Genomic DNA, 21022 nt, shown 5'->3' with positions numbered 1-21022 from the left:
AAGCTGGGCATGATGTACCAGGTAAAAGGAACTATTAGTTTCCTAATAAATAGGCCTTTAGTAATGTGGTGGTGAATTGTGGGGAGAGGGGAAGCATTATTATTATTATTATTGAGATGGTGTCTCGTTCTGTCACCCAGGCTGGAATGCAGTGGCATGATCATGGCTCACTATAGCCTTGACCCCCACCCAGGCCCAAGTGATCCTCACACCTCAGTCTCCAGAGTAGCTGGAACTGCAGGCATGTGCAACCACAGCTGGCTGATTTTTAAATTTCTGTAGAAATGTGGTCTCACTGTGTTGCCCAGACTAGTCTCAAACTCCTGGATTCAAGCAATCCTCCCGCGTTGGCATCCAAAATGCTGGGATTACAGGCATGAGCCACTGTACCTGGCTGGGAAGCATTCTTTAGTCCTGTGATTAGGTCTTGGTCTTTTAGCAAGCCTATACCTCTGGACTGTGAACTTCACAAGTGCTTCTCAGGTTTTTTTCTCCCCCATTAAGTGGGACAGGATGGCTAGAGTGGACTGAATTTGAGTATTTCCCTTCTCCGAGATCAGTTAGGCTCTGATATACCCCAGAAAGTCAGGCTGTGGTTAAGCAGTTTCTCTTGAGGGCAAGACTTGTTAAGAACAGGGTGCTCTGGCATGTTTTAAAGTGTTTTGTTTGCTCTGCCCCCTGCAAGATGCATAAAGAGATTTTGCTCCAATATTCACTGAGTAGCTAACCAAGCTCCTGGAGGCAAAACTCACAAAACTGTGGAGGCCTCCTTATGACTGGGTCCTCCTGAGTCTTTTAATTCAGACTTGTCCACACTGAGCCTCCAGTGGTTTGTCAGTTACGCTTCAGGTTTTCCTACTCCAGCACTGGTTCCCATGGTAGTTTCCACTTTTGAATCTCTGCACTAGTAAGCTATGACTCCCTATCTTCGCCCTTCTCTCCAATTTTTGTGGCAGTGGTTTTCCCTTTTTCCTCTCGTCTCTTATAGGTCCAAGAAGAGTTACTAATTTTTCAGTGTGTTCAGCGTTTTACTTGTTAGGAGAAACTGGCAACTTCCAAGCTCCTTACATGCATAACTAGAAACCGGAAGTTCTCTTTTAAACTTTATATGCTTAAAGAAGCTTGACAGAGGGGTCAGGAAACCTGGGTCTACTCTTTTCTTCATCTGTAAAATGATGTGTCTGTACAAGATAAGTTATTTTTTAAACTGCATTCCTTAGAACCGTGGAAATTTTGTGGCACTGCATCAGGGACTTCCAGGAAGGTGAAACTCCAAGCTTCCACCCACTCCTCGTTCAACCACAGCAGCTCAACTTTTATCTTTTATCTTTTCTTGTATATTAGACTTTTATACAATTTTATTTGAAATAAATGTTCTAGTTCCCCCCTTCAAAAAAGCTTATAAATCACAGAGATCACCAGCTGCTCTCAAGTGTTATGACCCTACAATATAAAACCTTGTCAGTCATTGAAATCCTTTGCTGAGAGTTTATGAAGAAGTAGAAGAGAGAAAAAATATGAGGGCACTGGGAATGAGTAACTGTATCCTACAGTGGGGAAGAAGATTGTTGAAATGGTAGATTGGTGTCCCGAGCAAAAAACTTCACAATTTTGCATTTTCTTAGTTCAATTCTCAGGCACAAATAGTGTCCCTTTTTAGTTATGTTTTATAGTAAAGATTTGGAGCAGTTGGAAAATATCCTTTTCTTTATTTTTAGGAAGAAAGAAATGGATCGACTTTTGACTTGCCTGAATAGAGGTAAATATCTCCCTGGTTATATTCAGTCCTTCACCTTGCCTCTATTCTCTGTCGAATTCTCCAAGTACACTAAGCACAGCAACTTTAACCTTATGTTTGAGTTAAGCTTCATGCTCCTTATTAATCTTTGCCACAGGAATCTATTTTGGTTTCTTTATTCACAAGCAGAGAAAAGTGTGTCATCATTAGCATTCATCTCCAAATGTGATTTCAGTTCTGTTTTAATTCCTATTTGTTTTAAGGACATTTCCTTCCCTCCCTCCCTCCCGTCCCTCCCTCCCTCCCTCCCTCTCTTCCTTCCTTCCTTCTTTCTCTCCTTCCCCCTTCCCTCCCTCCTTTCCTTTCCTTCTCTCCCTTCCTCCCTTCTCTCCCTCCCTGTCCCTCTACCTTTCTTTTCTAGTAGTCACTTGATCCTAACCTAAGAATTGAACAGGTGAAAAAAGATCAAGACAAATAAAAATACTCTGAACCCTGCTGTTTTTTTCATACCCTCTGAATCAAATTCAGGTTGCATATTCTCTTATTTTCAAGCTGTCCACCCAAGTCTGTGCCATCTCCCTTATCTACTAATAATTTTTCCCTGTCCACTTTATTCAAGCTAATCTCCTAGTTGTATCACATTTTTTTTCTAACTACATGCTTTTTCACATGGCATCCCTTTTAACAGATCTCCCATTTTTACTGTCCATGTACCTCTTTCCTTATGTCCAAAACACACCAAAAAGTTCATATCTTAGAAATTCTATCCTGCTCAGTGCAGTAGTTCAATTTTATACCTCAAATACCTGTCAGCAGGGTGTTAAACATAGCAAAGTGGTTTAGAAACCAGACCACTTCTTTTCAAAAGAGAAAAACTTTGCTGGTTGGCATTCTTATTTCTCAGAAAGAGAATGCCTTCTGATAGTGATAGCACATTCTGGTTCTGTCCTGAGCTTGCTGGCTCAGTAAATATTATGCCAGCATATTGATACTCTTCTAATTCTCAATCTCCAGTTCACTCTTTTAAACGATTGTTTCTATTTTTTATTTCCTCACATGTAAATCATATCTTTCTACCTCAGGTGGTGAATGATTGCACTAATTAAAATTATAAATCTCTCCAAAGACATGTTTGTTCCCCAGAGTTTGAGTTAACAACTTCTTGGAACTTGGTAATGCTTTCTGTCATTTTAATTACTTTTGGTATGCACCCCTACACACATACACAAAAAAGAACTTTCTAAATTCAAACTCCTGTGAGACTGTTCTTAAAGCAGGATTAAACAATTTTGCTAGAGTATAAAATAAGACCATCAGTATCAAATTTTCCTGTTTGTTGCAGCCTTTGTGAAACTTTCTCAGCCTTTTGGTGTAGAAGCCTTAAGTTTGGAGTCAAGAGCTAATGAAGCTCAGTGGTTTCGAAAAACAGGTAAGAGGAAATTCTGTGGCTCTGGGAAACATTGTGGGGTGGTGGAATCAGACAGATGTGATTTCAAATTCTGGATCTTTCATTTGTAGCTGTGGGTACAGAGATAACTTGCTTAATCTGTTTTATTACTTATAAAATGGAAATAGTTATATATACTTCATGCAGTTATTAAGGGTTTTAAATGAAACAGCATTTATACTTTTTTCATAGTAGATACTCAATGGACATTAGTTGTGTCCCTTTTCTATAGAAATGGGTCTAAGATGAAACTAATGAACTGTAACTACAGGTCCCCAAGGTTGTGCTCCTAAACTTGGTTTAGAATACTTAATTTTTTTTTTTTTTTTTTGAGATGGAGTCTCGCTCTGTCGCCCAGGCTGGAGTGCAGTGGCTTGATCTCAGCTCACTGCCAGCTCCGTCTCCCGGGTTCACGCCATTCTCGTGCCTCAGCCTCCCTAGTAGCTGTGACTACAGGCACCCGCCACCACGCCCGGCTAATTTTTTGTATTTTTAGTAGAGACGGGGTTTCACCGTGTTAGCCAGGATGGTCTCGATCTCCTGACCTCGTGATCCACCTGCCTCGGCCTCCCAAAGTGCTAGGATTACAGGCATAAGCCACCGTGCCCGGCCTAGAATACTTAATTTATTTCTGAGTGTGATTGACCAAAAATGAACTATATACAACAATATGGATGAATCTCACAAACATAATGTTGAGCAAAAGAAGCCAGATATTGAAGAATACATATTGTGTTGTTCATTTTATTTATAATTTTTTAAATGGGCAAAACTAATATATGGTGTTATAAGTCAGGATAGTGGTTACCCTGGAAAAGGAGTTGGACTTGAAAGTTGTAGGAGCTTCAGGGTTTCTGGTAATGTTCAAGATCTTTCTTAATGTGGGTGCCAGACGCATGGATATGTCCACTTTGTGAAAATTCATCAAGCTGTACAATTATGAGTTGTGTAATATACTTTATAATGGCTCTATTTCAATAAAAATGATTTTAAAACTTGCGGAGGCAGTTACTACAGTGATAAGTAAGCATGAGCAATTAAGCAGCAGTGCCACAAAGTGGACTGATTCTACATGAACCTGTCCCTGTGTTATGAGGTTTAATAGGGCTTTAATCCTGGGAGAAAGGGAATGAATACTGCAATCTGATTTCTAAGAAACTGATGCAAATAATGAAAAATAACAAACATTTAAAATATAGACAAGTTTGGTGACTTTAATCTTTTGAAGGTTTGAAAAGGAATGTTTTTACTTTACTGCATTTTAATTTGGATTTTCCAAGGGGAAAATGATGCTGACTGATGCCTGATGAGGGCTTCTGCTGCTCTTTGGAAGATATGAATCTCTCCAGTAATTTTTCTCAACTCTTGATTACAGTGTACCTTGTTCTTAGGTGAATTTTAACTTACTTTCACCACTGTGAGTTAGTGAGCTCTATCCATGTTGATCTTCATTTTTAGATAGATTAGTGTCAATTAAGAATTTTTTTTTTTTTTTGAGACGGAGTTTTGCTGCCAGACTGGAGTGCAGTGGTGGCATCATAGCTCACTGTAACCTCAAATTCCTGGTGTCAGTCTTCTGGGACTATAGTTGTGTGCCACCACACCTGGCTAGTTTTGTTTTGTTTTGGTTTGTTTTTTAATGTTTTTGTATAGACGGAGTCTCTCTCTGTTGCCCAGGCTGGTCCTGAACTCCTGGCCTCTAGCAATCCTCCTGCCTTGGTCTCCCAAAGTTCTGGGATTATAGGAATGAGCCACCAAGCCTGGCCTCAGCTAAGAATTCTTATTGCATGTCCCCAATTTTAAAAAATTCAGCAGTACCTCCCTCGGTCATTGGTCTAGTGTTGAAGATTGGAATTGACGAGGGTCTCTAAATTTACCTGGAAAATTTTTCTTTAAAACCTAAAGTTAATTGTTTAAACCTTGAGAAACCCCTTACTAGTATGTTAATATCAAAGGTGTAAGTATCAGAAATTGTAATGGTACAGACTAAATGGTAGATTTTCATAATTTCATATTATTATGTTATTTCATGTTAATTTCCAGCTTGGAACTTGGCTGTGCAATGTGACAAAGATCCAGTGATGATGAGAGAGTTTTTTATACTTTCTTATAAGGTAAGTTTCTTTTAATAAGTATCTCATGTATGGACCACAACAAGGCTATAACCACTATGGCTATAGTAAAGGGCTAAATATAGACTAGGATTGTCTCTTGATCTAGGAACTTTTAATATATATGTAAGCAGGAATGACCTAAGAAGAATTTGTTCCTTTTAGGGTATAACATAAGAATGTGGGGCATATCTTTCTATACCAAAATATCAGAAACATTCATCAGGGAGCCTAAAGTTCTACCATTTAAGACTTATTTCTTTGCCTTTGAAGGGATCTCAGCCTCCCAAAGTCCTATATTAAAATATAAATATCTTTAGGAGGGGAATACTCTAAGTAGTTGTTAATTACCAACACATTATGAAGAGTTATGGGAATAAGTCTACAAGAACATAGAATAAGTATCTGGGGATAGCAGGGGCTGAAAAAAGAGATAAGAAGCTTAGGCCTCCTTTATAACTTTCCTATAGCAGGTCCTGAGTGTAGTGATTTGTGAGTTTGTTATTTAATTATAAGCATTTTTAAATAGTCGTTGGCCTCCAAGGTGGAGGTTAAATGCCAGAAAGAGGACCAAGTATTGACAGGAAGATAAAAGGAGAAGGACTAAAGAATATCCTTCATACACATTCAGGAATACACAGTATGATATGTTGAGATCAATTAAATGTTAAGAGTTTTAGAGCTAGAAAGAACTATAGAGACTATCTAGCACAACTCCTTCATCTCACATAAGAGTAATCAGAGACCTAAAGAGATTGGTTGTCTTAAAATGCTATTAATTTAATAACAATGATGATTATGATCACTGAATGTTTGGGGAGATTAAGAAATAGTCTTTGCAAGTTTAGGCATAACTGCCATTTTAATTAAGTGAAATAAATTGGTTTTAGTTTTGGCATTTGTGATGGGACTTGTAGGATTGGCATGTAAGAATCCAAATGGCCTAGAGTTTTATTGTAGTAGCTGGGAGTTTTTCCTAAAACTATACAATGTTAATGATGAGGTCATGACTAATGCCTGTCAAGATTTGACAATGCCTCTTTCAACCATGACAATATATTAACTAATTTTGGCTCTATTCAATACAAAGGTGGAAATCTTATTTGCCAGGGGAAAAATCACTTAGAAATTACAACGTAAACCAAGAAGTAAATCACTAGATAGAAATACAAGGGCAAATGATACTACTTGTCACTGGAAAAGATAGGAATACTGTGAAGAAATGAAGCTTTTTATCTCTAGGAAGGTACTAAAAACAATGGAAAGTAATATAAAATTAAAAGCATAAATCAGTATTATAGTTTATATCATTTCTATGGTGACATGTGCTTTTCCAGCTGAATTTTCTCATTCAAACAGGAAGTTGCTGATTTTCATTCTGATTGTTTGTGTTCACCTGGCAGAATTCTCACTATTCATTGATGTTCTGGTTACTTCTTATCAGATGTCCCAGTTTTGTCCTTCTGATCAAGTAATTCTGATTGCACGGAAAACATGTTTACTTATGGCAGTTGCAGTTGATCTAGAGCAAGGGAGAAAAGCTTCAACAGCTTTTGAACAGGTAATGTGCAACCTTCAAAGAAAAGACAAGAGTTCAGTGTGCTATTTGATATGTTTGCCTTCCCTGATGCAGTTCTTTTTGATTCTCTTTAGAGAATCCTTTTCTCCACTCTAGCATCATCTTGATTTCAAAAGTTTGTAATGGCTAATTCCTTCCTAAGCAAAGGTTACTTTTGGCGTGGCCTCTTCTTTTAAGAAGATTAGATATCTCTTCTTTTAAAATTCCCCTTCCTATGGACCACTCTTTCCAAAAATGTTTTTAAATATCTTTTATCTTCATTGTCTGCCTGTGATTATATACGCGTTTGGACTCCACTTTTGTTTCTTACCACATCTTCTAAGGAAGAACTCATCTGTTTCCATAGCTTTGATAGCCATCTGAAATTATTACTTATCTGGTTTTTCTTCTCTCAATTGCATTTGCTTTCTTTTTCCCACATCCTTAAATATCTCATTAACTTAATTTCTACAAGACAGAATTCCTTACCTTTGCCTGAATTCCCCTATCAGATTCTTAAATGTTACCCCTTTTAGGAGCTATCAATATCACCGTCTCCCATACACCAGATTATTGGTTTGCTTTTAGCTGTTTACCTTTCTTCTTTCAATCTAAGAAAATTGTCTCCAAATCAGACCAATAGCATTTTTGTATGATTTTTAAGATCTAGATCTCTCTGCTTGGTTTCTCTTACCTGGACAAAGAAAACTTCCTAATTTCCCATACTTGTCACCTTCCCTCCTCTCCAAGTAATATAAACCCTTTGCTGTTTATTCTCTTCCTCCTGTTAATCTCTTATTTCATATTGTTCTTTGGATCTGAAACAAACTCTCACCAGAGCTATGCCAACTATTTCACTTCTTTTCCCTTCCATTGTTGAGTTCAACTCAAAAAACATTTGAGCACCTGACACTTTTCTAGGTACTGGGGATACAGAGATAAAGAAGCCAAAGTCCTTGCCTCTGAGGAGTAAAGGGGGCCCTCTTTTAAGAGTCTTTTTATTTTAAAAGAAGATGAGAAAAGACTCTACCTGCCCCAGAGCAAAATAAACAAACAAAAATTCTACTTAACAGGCAAAGCTAAATGTAATTTAATTCTCAATAGGGACTTTTGCTTTACTAAAAAATAATAATAACATCTTATTTTTATATAGTGCTTTTAAATTTCTAAAAGTTTTTCCTTTTTGGTTGGTAATCCTGAGTTTGTTTAATTTTTTATCTTAGTGAATAGAGATCAAATTGATGTGGGGAAAATTTCACAAACTCTTAAGTACAATCATTATTTTGTTTGTTTCTAACTACCGTTCTTTTTCATTCTGTGTTCTTTCTCATGTACACCTCTGTGTTTTCTCAGAACTCTCTAAACTAGTAACCTTTCTATAATCTTCTTTGCTTTTGAAAGGATGTCTATTTACATAATTGAAGATGCACTTCTGCCTTTTATCATCTAAGTGTGGTCCCTATGAATCAGACAGTGGTACTCTGTCTCTCTAAAGAATACTTGTTGTTCCTGTCCTTCGCCCACTTTTTGATGGGGTTGTTTGTTTTTTTCTTGTAAATTTGTTGGAGTTCCTTGTAGATTCTGGATATTAGCCCTTTGTCAGATGAGTAGGTTGTGAAAATTTTCTCCCATTTTGTAGGTTGCCTGTTCACTCTGATGGTAGTTTCTTTTGCTGTGCAGAAGCTCTTTAGTTTAATTAGATCCCATTTGTCAATTTTGGCTTTGGTTGCCACTGCTTTTGGTGTTTTAGACATGAAGTCCTTGCCCATGCCTATGTCCTGAATGGTAATGCCTAGGTTTTCTTTAGGGTTTTTATGGTTTTAGGTCTAACGTTTAAGTCTTTAATCCATCTTGAATTGATTTTTGTATAAGGTGTAAGGAAGGGATCCAGTTTCAGCTTTCTACATATGGCTAGCCAGTTTTCCCAGCACCATTTATTAAATAGGGAATCCTTTCCCCATTGCTTGTTTTTGTCAGGTTTGTCAAAGATCAGATAGTTGTAGATATGCGGCGTTATTTCTGAGGGCTCTGTTCTGTTGCATTGATCTATATCTCTGTTTTGGTACCAGTACTATGCTGTTTTGGTTACTGTAGCCTTGTAGTATAGTTTGAAGTCAGGTAGTGTGATGCCTCCAGCTTTGTTCTTTTGGCTTAGGGTTGACTTGGCGATGCGGGCTCTTTTTTGGTTCCATATGAACTTTAAAGTAGTTTTTTCCAATTCTGTGAAGAAAATCATTGGTAGCTTGATGGGGATGGCATTGAATCTATAAATTACCTTGGGCAGTATGGCCATTTTCACGATATTGATTCTTCCTACCCATGAGCATGGAATGTTCTTCCATTTGTTTGTATCCTCTTTTATTTCCTTGAGCAGTGGATTGTAGTTCTCCTTGAAGAGTTCCTTCACATCCCTTGTAAGTTGGATTCCTAGGTATTTTATTCTCTTTGAAGCAATTGTGAATGGGAGTTCACTCATGATTTGGCTCTCTGTTTGTCTGTTATTGGTGTATAAGAATGCTTGTGATTTTTGCACATTGATTTTGTATCCTGAGACTTTGCTGAAGTTGCTTATCAGCTTAAGGAGATTTTGGGCTGAGACAATGGGGTTTTCTAGATATACAATCATGTCATCTGCAAACAGGGACAATTTGACTTCCTCTTTTCCTAATTGGATACCCTTTATTTCCTTCTCCTGCCTAATTGCCCTGGCCAGGACTTCCAACACTATGTTGAATAGGAATGGTGAGAGAGGGCATCCCTGTCTTGTGCCAGTTTTCAAAGGGAATGCTTCCAGTTTTTGCCCATTCAGTATGATATTGGCTGTGGGTTTGTCATAGATAGCTCTTATTATTTTGAAATATGTCCCATCAATACCTAATTTATTGAGAGTTTTTAGCATGAAGGGTTGTTGAATTTTGTCAAAGGCCTTTTCTGCATCTATTGAGATAATCATGTGGTTTTTGTCTTTGGCTCTGTTTATATGCTGAATTACATTTATTGATTTGCATATATTGAACCAGCCTTGCATCCCAAGGATGAAGCCCACTTGATCATGGTGGATAAGCTTTTTGATGTGCCGCTGGATTTGGTTTGCCAGTATTATATTGAGGATTTTTGCATCAATGTTCATCAAGGATATTGGTCTAAAATTCTCTTTTTTGGTTGTGTCTCTGCCCGGCTTTGGTATCAGAATGATGCTGGCCTCATAAAATGAGTTAGGGAGGATTCCCTCTTTTTCTATTGATTGGAATAGTTTCAGAAGGAATGGTACCAGTTCCTCCTTGTACCTCTGGTAGAATTCGGCTGTGAATCCATCTGATCCTGGACTCTTTTTGGTTGGTAAGCTATTGATTATTGCCACAATTTCAGATCCTGTTATTGGTCTATTCAGAGATTCAACTTCTTCCTGGTTTAGTCTTGGGAGAGTGTATGTGTCAAGGAATTTATCCATTTCTTCTAGATTTTCTGGTTTATTTGCATAGAGGTGTTTGTAGTATTCTCTGATGGTAGTTTGTATTTCTGTGGGATCGGTGGTGATATCCCCTTTATCATTTTTTATTGTGTCTATTTGATTCTTCTCTCTTTTTTTCTTTATTAGTCTTGCTAGCGGTCTATCAATTTTGTTGATCCTTTCAAAAAACCAGCTCCTGGATTCATGAATTTTTTGAAGGGTTTTTTGTGTCTCTATTTCCTTCAGTTCTGCTCTGATTTTAGTTATTTCTTGCCTTCTGCTAGCTTTTGAATGTGTTTGTTCTTGCTTTTCTAGTTCTTTTAATTGTGATGTTAGGGTGTCAATTTTGGATCTTTCCTGCTTTCTCTTGTGGGCGTTTAGTGCTATAAATTTCCCTCTACACACTGCTTTGAATGTGTCCCAGAGATTCTGGTATGTTGTGTCTTTGTTCTCGTTGGTTTCAAAGAACATCTTTATTTCTGCCTTCATTTCGTTATGTACCCAGTAGACATTCAGGAGCAGGTTGTTCAGTTTCCATGTAGTTGAGCGGTTTTGAGTGAGATTCTTAATCCTGAGTTCTAGTTTGATTGCACTGTGGTCTGAGAGATAGTTTGTTATAATTTGTGTTCTTTTACATTTGCTGAGGAGAGCTTTACTTCCAAGTATGTGGTCAGTTTTGGAATAGGTGTGGTGTGGTGCTGAAAAGAATGTATATTCTGTTGATTTGGGGTGGAGAGTTCTGTAGATGTCTATTAGGTCCGCTTGGTGCAGAGCTGAGTTCAATTCCTGGGTATCCTTATTGACATTCTGTCTCATTGATCTGTCTAATGTTGACGGTTGGGTGTTAAAGTCTCCCATTATTAATGTGTGGGAGTCTAAGTGTCTTTGTAGGTCACTCAGGACTTGCTTTATGAATCTGGGTGCTCCTGTATTGGGTGCATATATATCCAATACGAAGACATTTATGCAGCCAAAAAACACACGAAAAAATGTTCATCATCACTGGCCATCAGAGAAATGCAAATCAAAGCCACAATGAGATACCATCTCGCACCAGTTAGAATGGCGATCATTAAAAAGTCAGGAAACAACAGGTGCTGGAGAGGATGTGGAGAAATAGGAACACTTTTACACTGTTGGTGGGACTGTAAACTAGTTCAACCATTGTGGAAGTCAGTATGGCAATTCCTCAGGGATCTAGAACTAGAAATACCATTTGACCCAGCCATCCCATTACTGGGTATATACCCAAAGGACTATAAATCATGCTGCTATAAATACACATGCACACGTATGTTTATTGAGGCATTATTCACAATAGCAAAGGCTTGGAACCAACCCAAATGTCCAACAATGATAGACTGGATTAAGAAAATGTGGCACATATACACCATGGAATACTATGCAGCCATAAAAAATGATGAGTTCATGTCCTTTGTAGGGACATGGATGAAATTGGAAATCATCATTCTCAGTAAACTATCGCAAGAACAGAAAACCAAACACCGCATATTCTCACTCATAGGTGGGAATTGAACAATGAGATCACATGGACACAGGAAGGGGAACATCACACTCTGGGGACTGTTGTGGGGTGGGGGGAGGGGGAGGGATAGCATTGAGAGATATACCTAATGCTAGATGACGAGTTAGTGGGTGCAGCGCACCAGCATGGCACATGTATACATATGTAACTAACCTGCACAATGTGCACATGTACCCTAAAACTTAAAGTATAATAATAAAAAAAAGAATACTTGTTGATTTCTGTTGTATACATCTGCTCCCTGTTCTCTAAACCCTCATAAGTGGGAATATTTCCAAATAAGTAGCTGATGAAGGAATATAGATGGACTGCATAGTTTTATCAACATTGCCTCTACCCTTCTGAGTATGAGTTAGGAGAAATTGAGGGATAGGTAAAAACATATAGTAATTGTAATTTGTCAAGGAACCACACCTTTTTCCTAGAGCAGGAGTGGGTAAACTACTGCCAGCTGGCCAAATCAGGCCCCTGGGGGGTTGTAGTTGAAAATAAAGAAAATAAAGAAAAATATTTCTTTATTTTATTTGTTTATTTCTTTATTTTCTTTATTTCTTTTCTTTTTTTTGTATATGGCTAGGAAAGCCTAAAATATTTACTGTCTGGCCTTTTGTACAAATAGTGTCCTGATCCCTATCCTTGATTATATTTTAACAGACTTATTGAGGCATAATTCACATACCTTATAATTCACCCACTTAGGTATACAATTTATTGGTTTTTAGAATATTCTCAGAATTGTGCAACTGTTGATACAATCTAATTTTAGAACATTTTTATCACCCTAAAAGGAAACCCCTTACCCACTTAGCAGTCACTTCTCATTGCCTGCCACCAGCACTAAGCAACCATGTACTTTCTGTCTATATAGGCTTGCCTATTCCAGATATTTTGTATAAATGTCATCATCATCATATTTTACACGAAAGTCAAATGTTTTTTGATGTGTAGTCTTTTCTGACTGGCTCCTTTCATAAATGCCTGAATAACATTTTCAAGGTTCTTTGTGTTGTAGCATGTATCAGCGTTTCATTTCTTTTTATGGCTGAATTATATTCCATTGTATAAATATATCACATTTTTAAAATCCATTCATCCATTGATGGACATTTGGGTTGTTTCCAATTTTCAGCTCTTGTGAATAATGCCGTGATGAACAATTTATGTACAAATTTTTGCATGGAAATCTGTTTTCATTTCTTTCAATATGAAATATACCTAGGATTCGTATTGCTGGGTCATACAATAACTCTATGTTTCATCATTTGAGGAATGCTGGAGTTTTTCAAAGCACCTGCACCATTTTACATTCCCACCAGGACTGAATGAGGATTCCAATTTCTCCACCTCCTTGCCACCACTTGTTATTATATCTTTTTAATTATAGCCGTCCTAGTGAGTATAAATTGATACCTCATTGTGGTTTTGATGTGCATTTCCATTATGACTAATGATGTTGAGAATCTTTTCGTGTGTTTATTGGCCATTTGTATATCTTCTTTGGAAAATATCTATTGAAATCTTTTTGCATTTATCTATTTATTTAGAGATGGAGTCTTGTTCTGTCACCCAGGCTGGAGTGCAGTGGCACGATCTCAGCTCACTGCAATCTCTGCCTCCCAGGTTCAAGTGATTCTCCTGCCTCAGCCTCCCAAGTAGCTGGGACTACAGCCACACACCACTGTGCCCAGCTAATTTTTGTATTTTTGTAGAGACAGGGTTTTGCCATGTTGGCCAGGTTGGTCTCAAACTCCTTACCTCAACTGATCCGCCCACCTTGGCCTTCCAAAGTGCTTCATGCTCATTTTAAATTAGCCTATTTGTCTTTTTACCACTGAGTTGTAATAATTCTTTATATATTCTTTATACTATACTCTTATCAAATACATGATTTGCAGTTATTTTCTCCTGTTCTGTGGTTTGTCTTTTCCATTTCTTGCTAGTGCCCTTTGAAATACATTTTTAATTTTGATGATATCCATTTTATTTATTTTGTTATCATATCTAAGACCATTTTCTAATCCAAAATCATGAAGGTTTACCTCAATGTTTTCTTATAAGGTTTTTTATATTTTCAGCTCTTACATGTAGATCTGTGATCCATTTTGAGTTAATTTTTGTGTATGGTGTGAGATAGGGGTCCAACTTTATTGTTTTGCATTTGAATATCCATTTTTCCTAGTACTATTTGTTGAAGACTGTTTTTTCCCCTTGAATTATCTTCGTGCCATTGTTGAAAATCACTTGACCACAAATGAGAAGGTTTATTCTCAATTCTATTCCATTGACATCTATGTCTATCCTCAGGGCAATACCACATTGCCTTGATAATTATAGCTTTATGTAGTACATTTTGAAATAGGGAGGTGTTAGTCCCCCCTCATTGTTCTTCTTTTTAAAGATTGTTCTGGCTATTCTAGGTCCCTGGAATTTCCATTAGGACCAACTTGTTGATTTCTGCAAAAAAGCCAGCTGTGATTTTGATAGGGGTTGCATTGAAACTGTAAATCAGTTTAGGGAGAATATTAAAGCCTCTGATTCATGAACATGGAATATCTTTCCATTTATTTAGGTTTTTCACTTCTTTCAACAATGTTTTGTGGTTTTCAGATTATAAATTTTTCACTACTTTTTGTAGTCTCTTCAGATTTTGTATTTCCTCTTGAGTCAGTTTTAGTAGTTTATCTTTCTAGAAATTTATCCATTACATCTAAGTTATAGAATTTGTTGGTTTACAGTTGTTCATAGTATTCCCTTATAGTCCTCTTTATTTTTGTAAGGTCAGTAGTGATACCTCCTCTTTTACTCCTAATTTTAGTTATTTGTGTCTTCTCTCTTTTTGTTCTTGGTCAGTATAGACAAAAGTATATCAATTTGTTGTTCTTTTCGAGAACAACTTTTGGTTTCATTTTTTCTATTGCATTTCTAGTCTCTATTTCATTAATTCCCACTCAAATCTTCCTTCTGCTTGCTTACAGTTCAATTTGCTTTGTTTTTACAGCTTCTTAAGGTAAAACTTGGAGTTACTGATTTGAGATATTTCTTTTTTTTAATATCAACTTTTGCAGCTATAAATTTCCCTTCAAGAACTGCATTAAACTGCATCCCATAAATTTTGGTATGTTGTATTTTTTTCATTCATCTCAAAATATTTTCTAATTTTAATTGTGTTTTCCTGTTTGACTCATTTATTATTTAGGAATCTGTTGTTTAATTTTCACATATTTGTGAATTTCCCAAATTGTTTTCTCTTGCTGATTTTAAATTTTATTCCACTGTGGTCAGAGTACATACTTTGTGACCTCAATTATTTTAAATTTATTTGAAGTTTGTGTTATGGCCTAGCATGTCAGCTATCCTAGAGAAAGTGCCATGCATGTGTGCTTGAGAAGAATGTACATTCTACTTGGGTTAGTGAAATGTTTTATGGCTATTAGGTCTAGTAGGTTGATAGTGTTGTTCAAGTGTTCTATATCCTTGATGGTTTTCTGCCTACTTATTCTATTCATTACTTAAAGTGGGCTATTGAAGTCTCCAACTAATAAAAGTTGAAGTATCTATTTCTTTCTTCAATTCTACCCAGTTTTGCTTTATATTTTTGGGGCTCTGTTGTTAGGTCATATATGTTTATAATTGCTATACATTTCCAATGGATTGGCCCCTTTAACATTATAAAATTTTCCTCTTTGTTCCTAGTAATTTTTTTTTGTTTTAGAGTCTATTTTTGTCTTATTTTAGTAGTGTCACCCTAACATTCTTATGGTCAATGTTTCCATAACATAACTTTTTCCATCCTTTCACAATCAACCTATTTATTTGTCTCTGAACCTAATATGTGTCTCTTGTAGACAGAATGTAGTTGGGTCATCTTTGTTTCAATATGATAATCTTTGTCTTTTATTGGGTTGTTTAATGCACTCACATTTGATGTTACTATTTTTATGGTTGAATTTACTTATGCCACTTTACTTTTTGGTTTCTATATATCTCATGTATTTTTTATTCCTGACTTTCTCCTTTACTCTTTTCTTTTGCATTAAGTGAATGTTTTCTAATATAACATTTTTGTTCTTTTAATGATTTTTACACAATATTTGAGTTATTTTCTTAGTGGTCACTCTGGGGCTTACAATATAAATCTTAATTTATCAGAATCTACATCAGATTATAAACCCAATTTCAGTGAGATATAGAAATGCTATTCCTATTAGCTCTGTTCTCTCCTCTTTTTTTATGCTATTTTGTTATACACATTACATCTATATATGCTCCAAACACAACAATACATCTTATAGTATCACTTTATAGAATTTTAAGTATTTTAAAGAAACTCAGAGAAGAGGCCGGGTGTGGTAGCTCACACCTGTAAACCTAGCACTTTGGGAGGCCGAGGTGGGCAGACCACTTGAGGTCAGGAGTTCAAAATCAGCCTGGCCAACATGGTGAAACCCCATCTCTACTAAAAATACACACAAAATTAGCTGGGCATGGTGGCAGGTGCCTATAATCCCAGCTACTCAGGAGGCTAAGGCAGGAGAATCACTTGAATCCGGCAGGCAGAGGTTGCAGTGAGCCAAGATCGCGCCATTGCACTCCAGCCCGGGCAACAAGAGCGAAACTCTGTCTCAAAAATAAAGAAACTTAGAGAAGAAAGTATATATTATAGTTTCTTATATTAAGCATCTTACTTACCTTTTACGCTTTTCCTCATTTTTTCCTGTAGATTAGAGTTACTATATGGTCTCTGGATTAGTCTGTTCTCTCACACACTATGAAGAAATACCTGAGACTGGGTAATTTATAAAGGAAAGCGGTTTAATTGACTCATAGTTCCACATAGATGGGGAGGCCTCAGGAAACTTAGAATCATGATGGAAGGCACCTCTTCACAGGGTAGCAGGAAAGAGAATGAAAGCCGAGTGAAGTGGGAAGCCGCTTACAGAACCATCAGATCTTGTGAGAATTTACTATCACGAGAATAGCATGGGGGAAACTGCCCCCATGATTCAATTACCTCCCACTGGGTCCCTCGCACCACACATGGAGATTATGGGAACTACAATTCAAGGTGAGATTTGTGTGGGGACACAGCCAAACCATATCAGTCTCATTTTCTTACTCCAAAACAACTTTCTTCCCACCTGCCTCTTGTGCTGTTATTGTCAAATATATTTCATTTCTATATATCAGAGGCCAAACAATACAAATATATATTCACATATATGTGTATATATATTGTTTTTTTAAAACAAGAGAAGAAGAAATATACATTTATATTAATACTATCTTTTATAATTATATAATTAATGCTACCAGTGCTCTTTGTTTTTTCATCTGGATTCAAATTACTGCCTGGCATTACTTGCTTTTCAGCCTGAAAGATTGTCTCTTAGCAACGAATTCTCTCAGCTCTTATTTATCCAGGGACATCTTTATTTCACCTTCTCTGAATAATAGTTTTGCTAGGTATTAGATTATTAGTAGACTTTTATTTTTCTTTGATCACTTTGGATATGTTGTCCCACTGCCTTCTGGCCTTTATTGTTTTTAATGAGAAATCAGCTATTAATCTTAATCACCCGTACATGTGGCGAGTCATGTTTCTCTTTGCTAGTTTCAAATTTTTCTTTGTCTTTTACCATTTTGTAATGTATCTTGGTTGGATATCTTTGTGTTTCTTGATCCCACCTAGAGTTTTTTGGGCTTCTTGAGTGTGTAGATTATTGTTTTTCATCAAAATTAGGGAATTTTCAGACATTTGTTTAAAATATTTTTTCTCTTTTTCGCTCCTTTTCTTTTGGTAATCCCATTATGGGTATATTGGTGTGCCTAATGGTGTCCCATGTTTTACTGAGGCTTGGTTTATTTTTTTTCTTTTTCATTCTGCTCTCATATTTTGTAATCTCTGCTAATCTATCTTCATGTTTGCTGATTGCTTCCTCTGCTAAGTCAAACCTAATGTTGATACCCTCTAGTGAGTTTTAAAATTTCATTTATTGTAGCTTTCAACTCCAGAATTTCCATCTGATTTTTATAATTTTTATCCTTTTATTGAGATTCATTTTTGATGAACATTTTTATCATACCTTCTTTCTTTAAGTTTGGTTTCATTTAGTATTTGAATATATTTAAAATAGCTGCTTTGAATTCTGTGTGTATTAAGTTTAACATCTGGGCCTTTTCAAAATCAGTTCCTGTTACCTGCTTTTTTCCTATGTAGAAGTCACACTTTCCTGTGTCTTTGCATATCTTGTAATTTTCTGTTGAAAACTGGACGTTTTAGATAATATGTTGTAGTATCTTTGGGTACTGATCTCCCCATGGGGTTTGTGGATGTTAATGTTTGCTTCTTTATTTGTTTAGTGAATTAGCTATAGGGAAATAGTGAAGTCTATTTTCCCCATGGTACATAGACTCTGATGTCACTCTTTGGAAGGCACAGTCTTTGCCTGTGCAAAGACTGCTTATATCTCCCTCTGGTAAAGGATGACAGTGATTTTAGGAGAGTTCTTTATTACTCTTTTCCTGATCTGACCTCTTAAGCTTCTAGATGACCTTCTTCTATTGGTAGCACATCCAGCTGTTAGTCTTGACTAATTGCTAGGTGATTACTGTGTGTGTGCATGTGCGTGTGTGTGTGTGTGTGTGTGTGTGTGTGTTAAAATGCTCTTGTGCATAAATTGCCCCACAGCCTGTTCCAATTAAAAGAAGACCCCTTTGAAGGAATAGAAATCTTCTTAGCTGTCTCTTCACATACTTCTCTCTATAAACTTCTAGTTGGTCTATTATTTTCTTCTTAATATCATTGAGCTACCAATCTCCTCTTAATTGCTCACTACCAAAATCTCCATGATTTTTTACAGTGTCCTTAGACTTGAACTTCCCCACGCTCTGTTCCAATTAAAGTCATTTCCTTTAGGGAGTGCTATAGATCTGCCTCTCCTACTGGGCAGAAACTGAACCACTGTTTTGGAGCTAGGGGCAGGGACAGTGGCCCACTTCTGTCAGAGTGACAATCCAATTGTATGAGTGGAAGACTGGACAAGAGTTGTAGTCCCTGATATTCTTGGCTTGCTGCTCCCAGCATGGACACTCTATCCTATAAGCAGCTGAGATGAGAGCTGAGATGAGAGAGCTGAGATGAGATGAGATTGAGACCCAGGATCCTGAGCTTGCAATGCCTGGGATAGAGCTTTTGCCTTACAAATAGAGGCTGGGTAGAGAAAGAGAGTTCTAGGCCTCTGAGCTATGCTTGTTTATAATAGAGCTTCTACAATAGAGATCTGGGGGGATGAGAAGTGCCAGCATTCTGGCCCTTCAGAGAATCCCTAGCCCAGAAACTGGAGGTAGAGAGTCCTATCTTCTTGGCCACACCCACCTAAAGTAGTGCTTACATCACACTGAGCTGGCGGATGGTGAGTGAATCATAGCTTAAATGTCACAGGCTCTTACTGTTCTTACTAAGACTTAGTAGATTTCCTGGAATAAATGTTTCTTCATTTTCTGTATACCCTCAGGGCAATTTCCTGAGCCTTTACATGATTATGTTTTCTAATTTTCACTAGTTATGATGATTGTTTTGCTGAGGAGAGGATCCATGGAGCTCCTCACACAACCATTCTAGAAGTGTTTCTCTTCTGTTCTAGATTGTTAAAGAAATTGATAATGCTCAAGATTTTCTATTTAATCCTCATTTTTCTGAAACAATAAGGAAATGTGCAAATAGAGGCTAATATTTCTATATAAACTCCAAAATGTTCGGTTTAAACTATCATTTTTCTATTAATTTATTTTTACCTGTTTTTAATGAAAATGATATGAGATTATATTAATTTGCTTAAAGTTGTTTTTTGTTGTGACTAATTAACTTGTTGCACTGTTGCCAAACAGACCATGTTCCTGAGTCGTGCATTTGAGGAGATCCGGACATGCAATGACATCCATAATTTCCTGAAACAAACAGGTACAGTAGGAACTGGAAGTTTGGTAACACAGTTTGAAAGGAGCTTAGAATCGAATAAACAAGTCTTTTGTCACCAGAAATTTGTGCCACTGCAGTACTTGATAACCAGTCAAATGTGTTTTTTTTCTGTTGTTTTGTTTTGTTTTTTCGAGTCAGGGTCTCACTGTGTCACCCAGGCTGGAGCGCGGTGATGTGATCTTGGCTCACTGCAACCTCTGCCTTCTGGGTTCAAGCAATTTTCCCACCTCAGCCTCCTGAGTAGCTGGGAATACAGGCATGCACTACAACGCCTGGCTAAACTTTTCTGTTTTTTGGTAGAGATAGGGTTTCACCATGTTGGCCAAGCTGGTCTCGAACTCCTGACCTCAAGTGATTTGCCCACCTCGGCCTCCCAAAGTACTGGGATTACAGGTGTGAGCCACCACTCCCAGCCCAGATGATTCTTTAAGAGCTGATTTTTTCCCCGCTCTATATCAGTATTGACTCTGTAACACACTACTTAGATTAAGAATATTTTTTACTTTGCTTTATACGAAAGTATAGCATTAAATATTTTATTATTGTTTAACATAATATTATCAATCTTAGATCACTAGATTTAATGTCTAATTTAATCAAGCTTTAACTTTGACTAAATGTAGGCTAGTCTTCACAATCAAGATAACAGATACTGCTAATATTTTGTTATAAAATTATGTAAATAGGCTGCATGCGGTGGCTCACGCCTGTAATCCCAGCACTTTGGGAGGCCGAGGCGGGCAGATCACCTGAGATTAGGAGTTTGAGGCCAGCCTGACCAACACGGAGAAAGCCCGTCTCTACCAAAAATACAAAGTTAGCCAGGCATGGTGGCACATGCCTGTAATCCCAGCTACTCAGGAGGCTGAGGCATCCTTGAATCTCTTGAACCCAGGAGGCAGGGGTTGCAGTGAGCCAAGATCACGCCATTGCACTCCAGCCTGGGCAACAAGAGCGAAACTCTGTCTCAAAATAAATAAATAAATACATAAATACACAAATAAATAAATAAATAAAATAATCTAAACAGTAGTAAGCCTTTGGAAGTTATATAATATCTTGATTCTATTTCCTCATTAAATATGGTATTGGCTTTTAGGTTTAGACTGAAGTTTTTACAATGTGTTTTTCTGTCCCTGTTTCAGAATTTGTTAAAATCAATGGATATTCAATTGAATTACATGCTTTTTCAG

At 37.0% G+C, this 21022-nt stretch overlaps 1 protein-coding gene across 2 annotated transcripts in view; it reads left to right on the top strand.

Moving 5' to 3' along the window:
• TEX11 (testis expressed 11) overlaps positions 1-21022 on the top strand; it is a 381570-nt gene that overhangs the window by 295654 nt on the left and 64894 nt on the right. For both annotated transcript variants that reach the window (XM_016944288.4, XM_054676447.2), the window contains exons 21-25: positions 1719-1759; positions 3081-3167; positions 5229-5299; positions 6741-6857; positions 19739-19811. In XM_016944288.4, coding sequence (XP_016799777.2) covers positions 1719-1759; positions 3081-3167; positions 5229-5299; positions 6741-6857; positions 19739-19811 — 389 coding nt within the window. The remainder of the gene's footprint in view (positions 1-1718; positions 1760-3080; positions 3168-5228; positions 5300-6740; positions 6858-19738; positions 19812-21022) is intronic.

Source organism: Pan troglodytes, chromosome X (assembly GCF_028858775.2).
Source record: "Pan troglodytes isolate AG18354 chromosome X, NHGRI_mPanTro3-v2.0_pri, whole genome shotgun sequence".
In the NCBI taxonomy this organism is placed as follows: Eukaryota; Metazoa; Chordata; class Mammalia; order Primates; family Hominidae; genus Pan; species Pan troglodytes.
The sequence above is the reverse complement of the archived record's forward strand: the minus strand, read 5'-3'. Positions and strand labels throughout refer to the sequence as shown.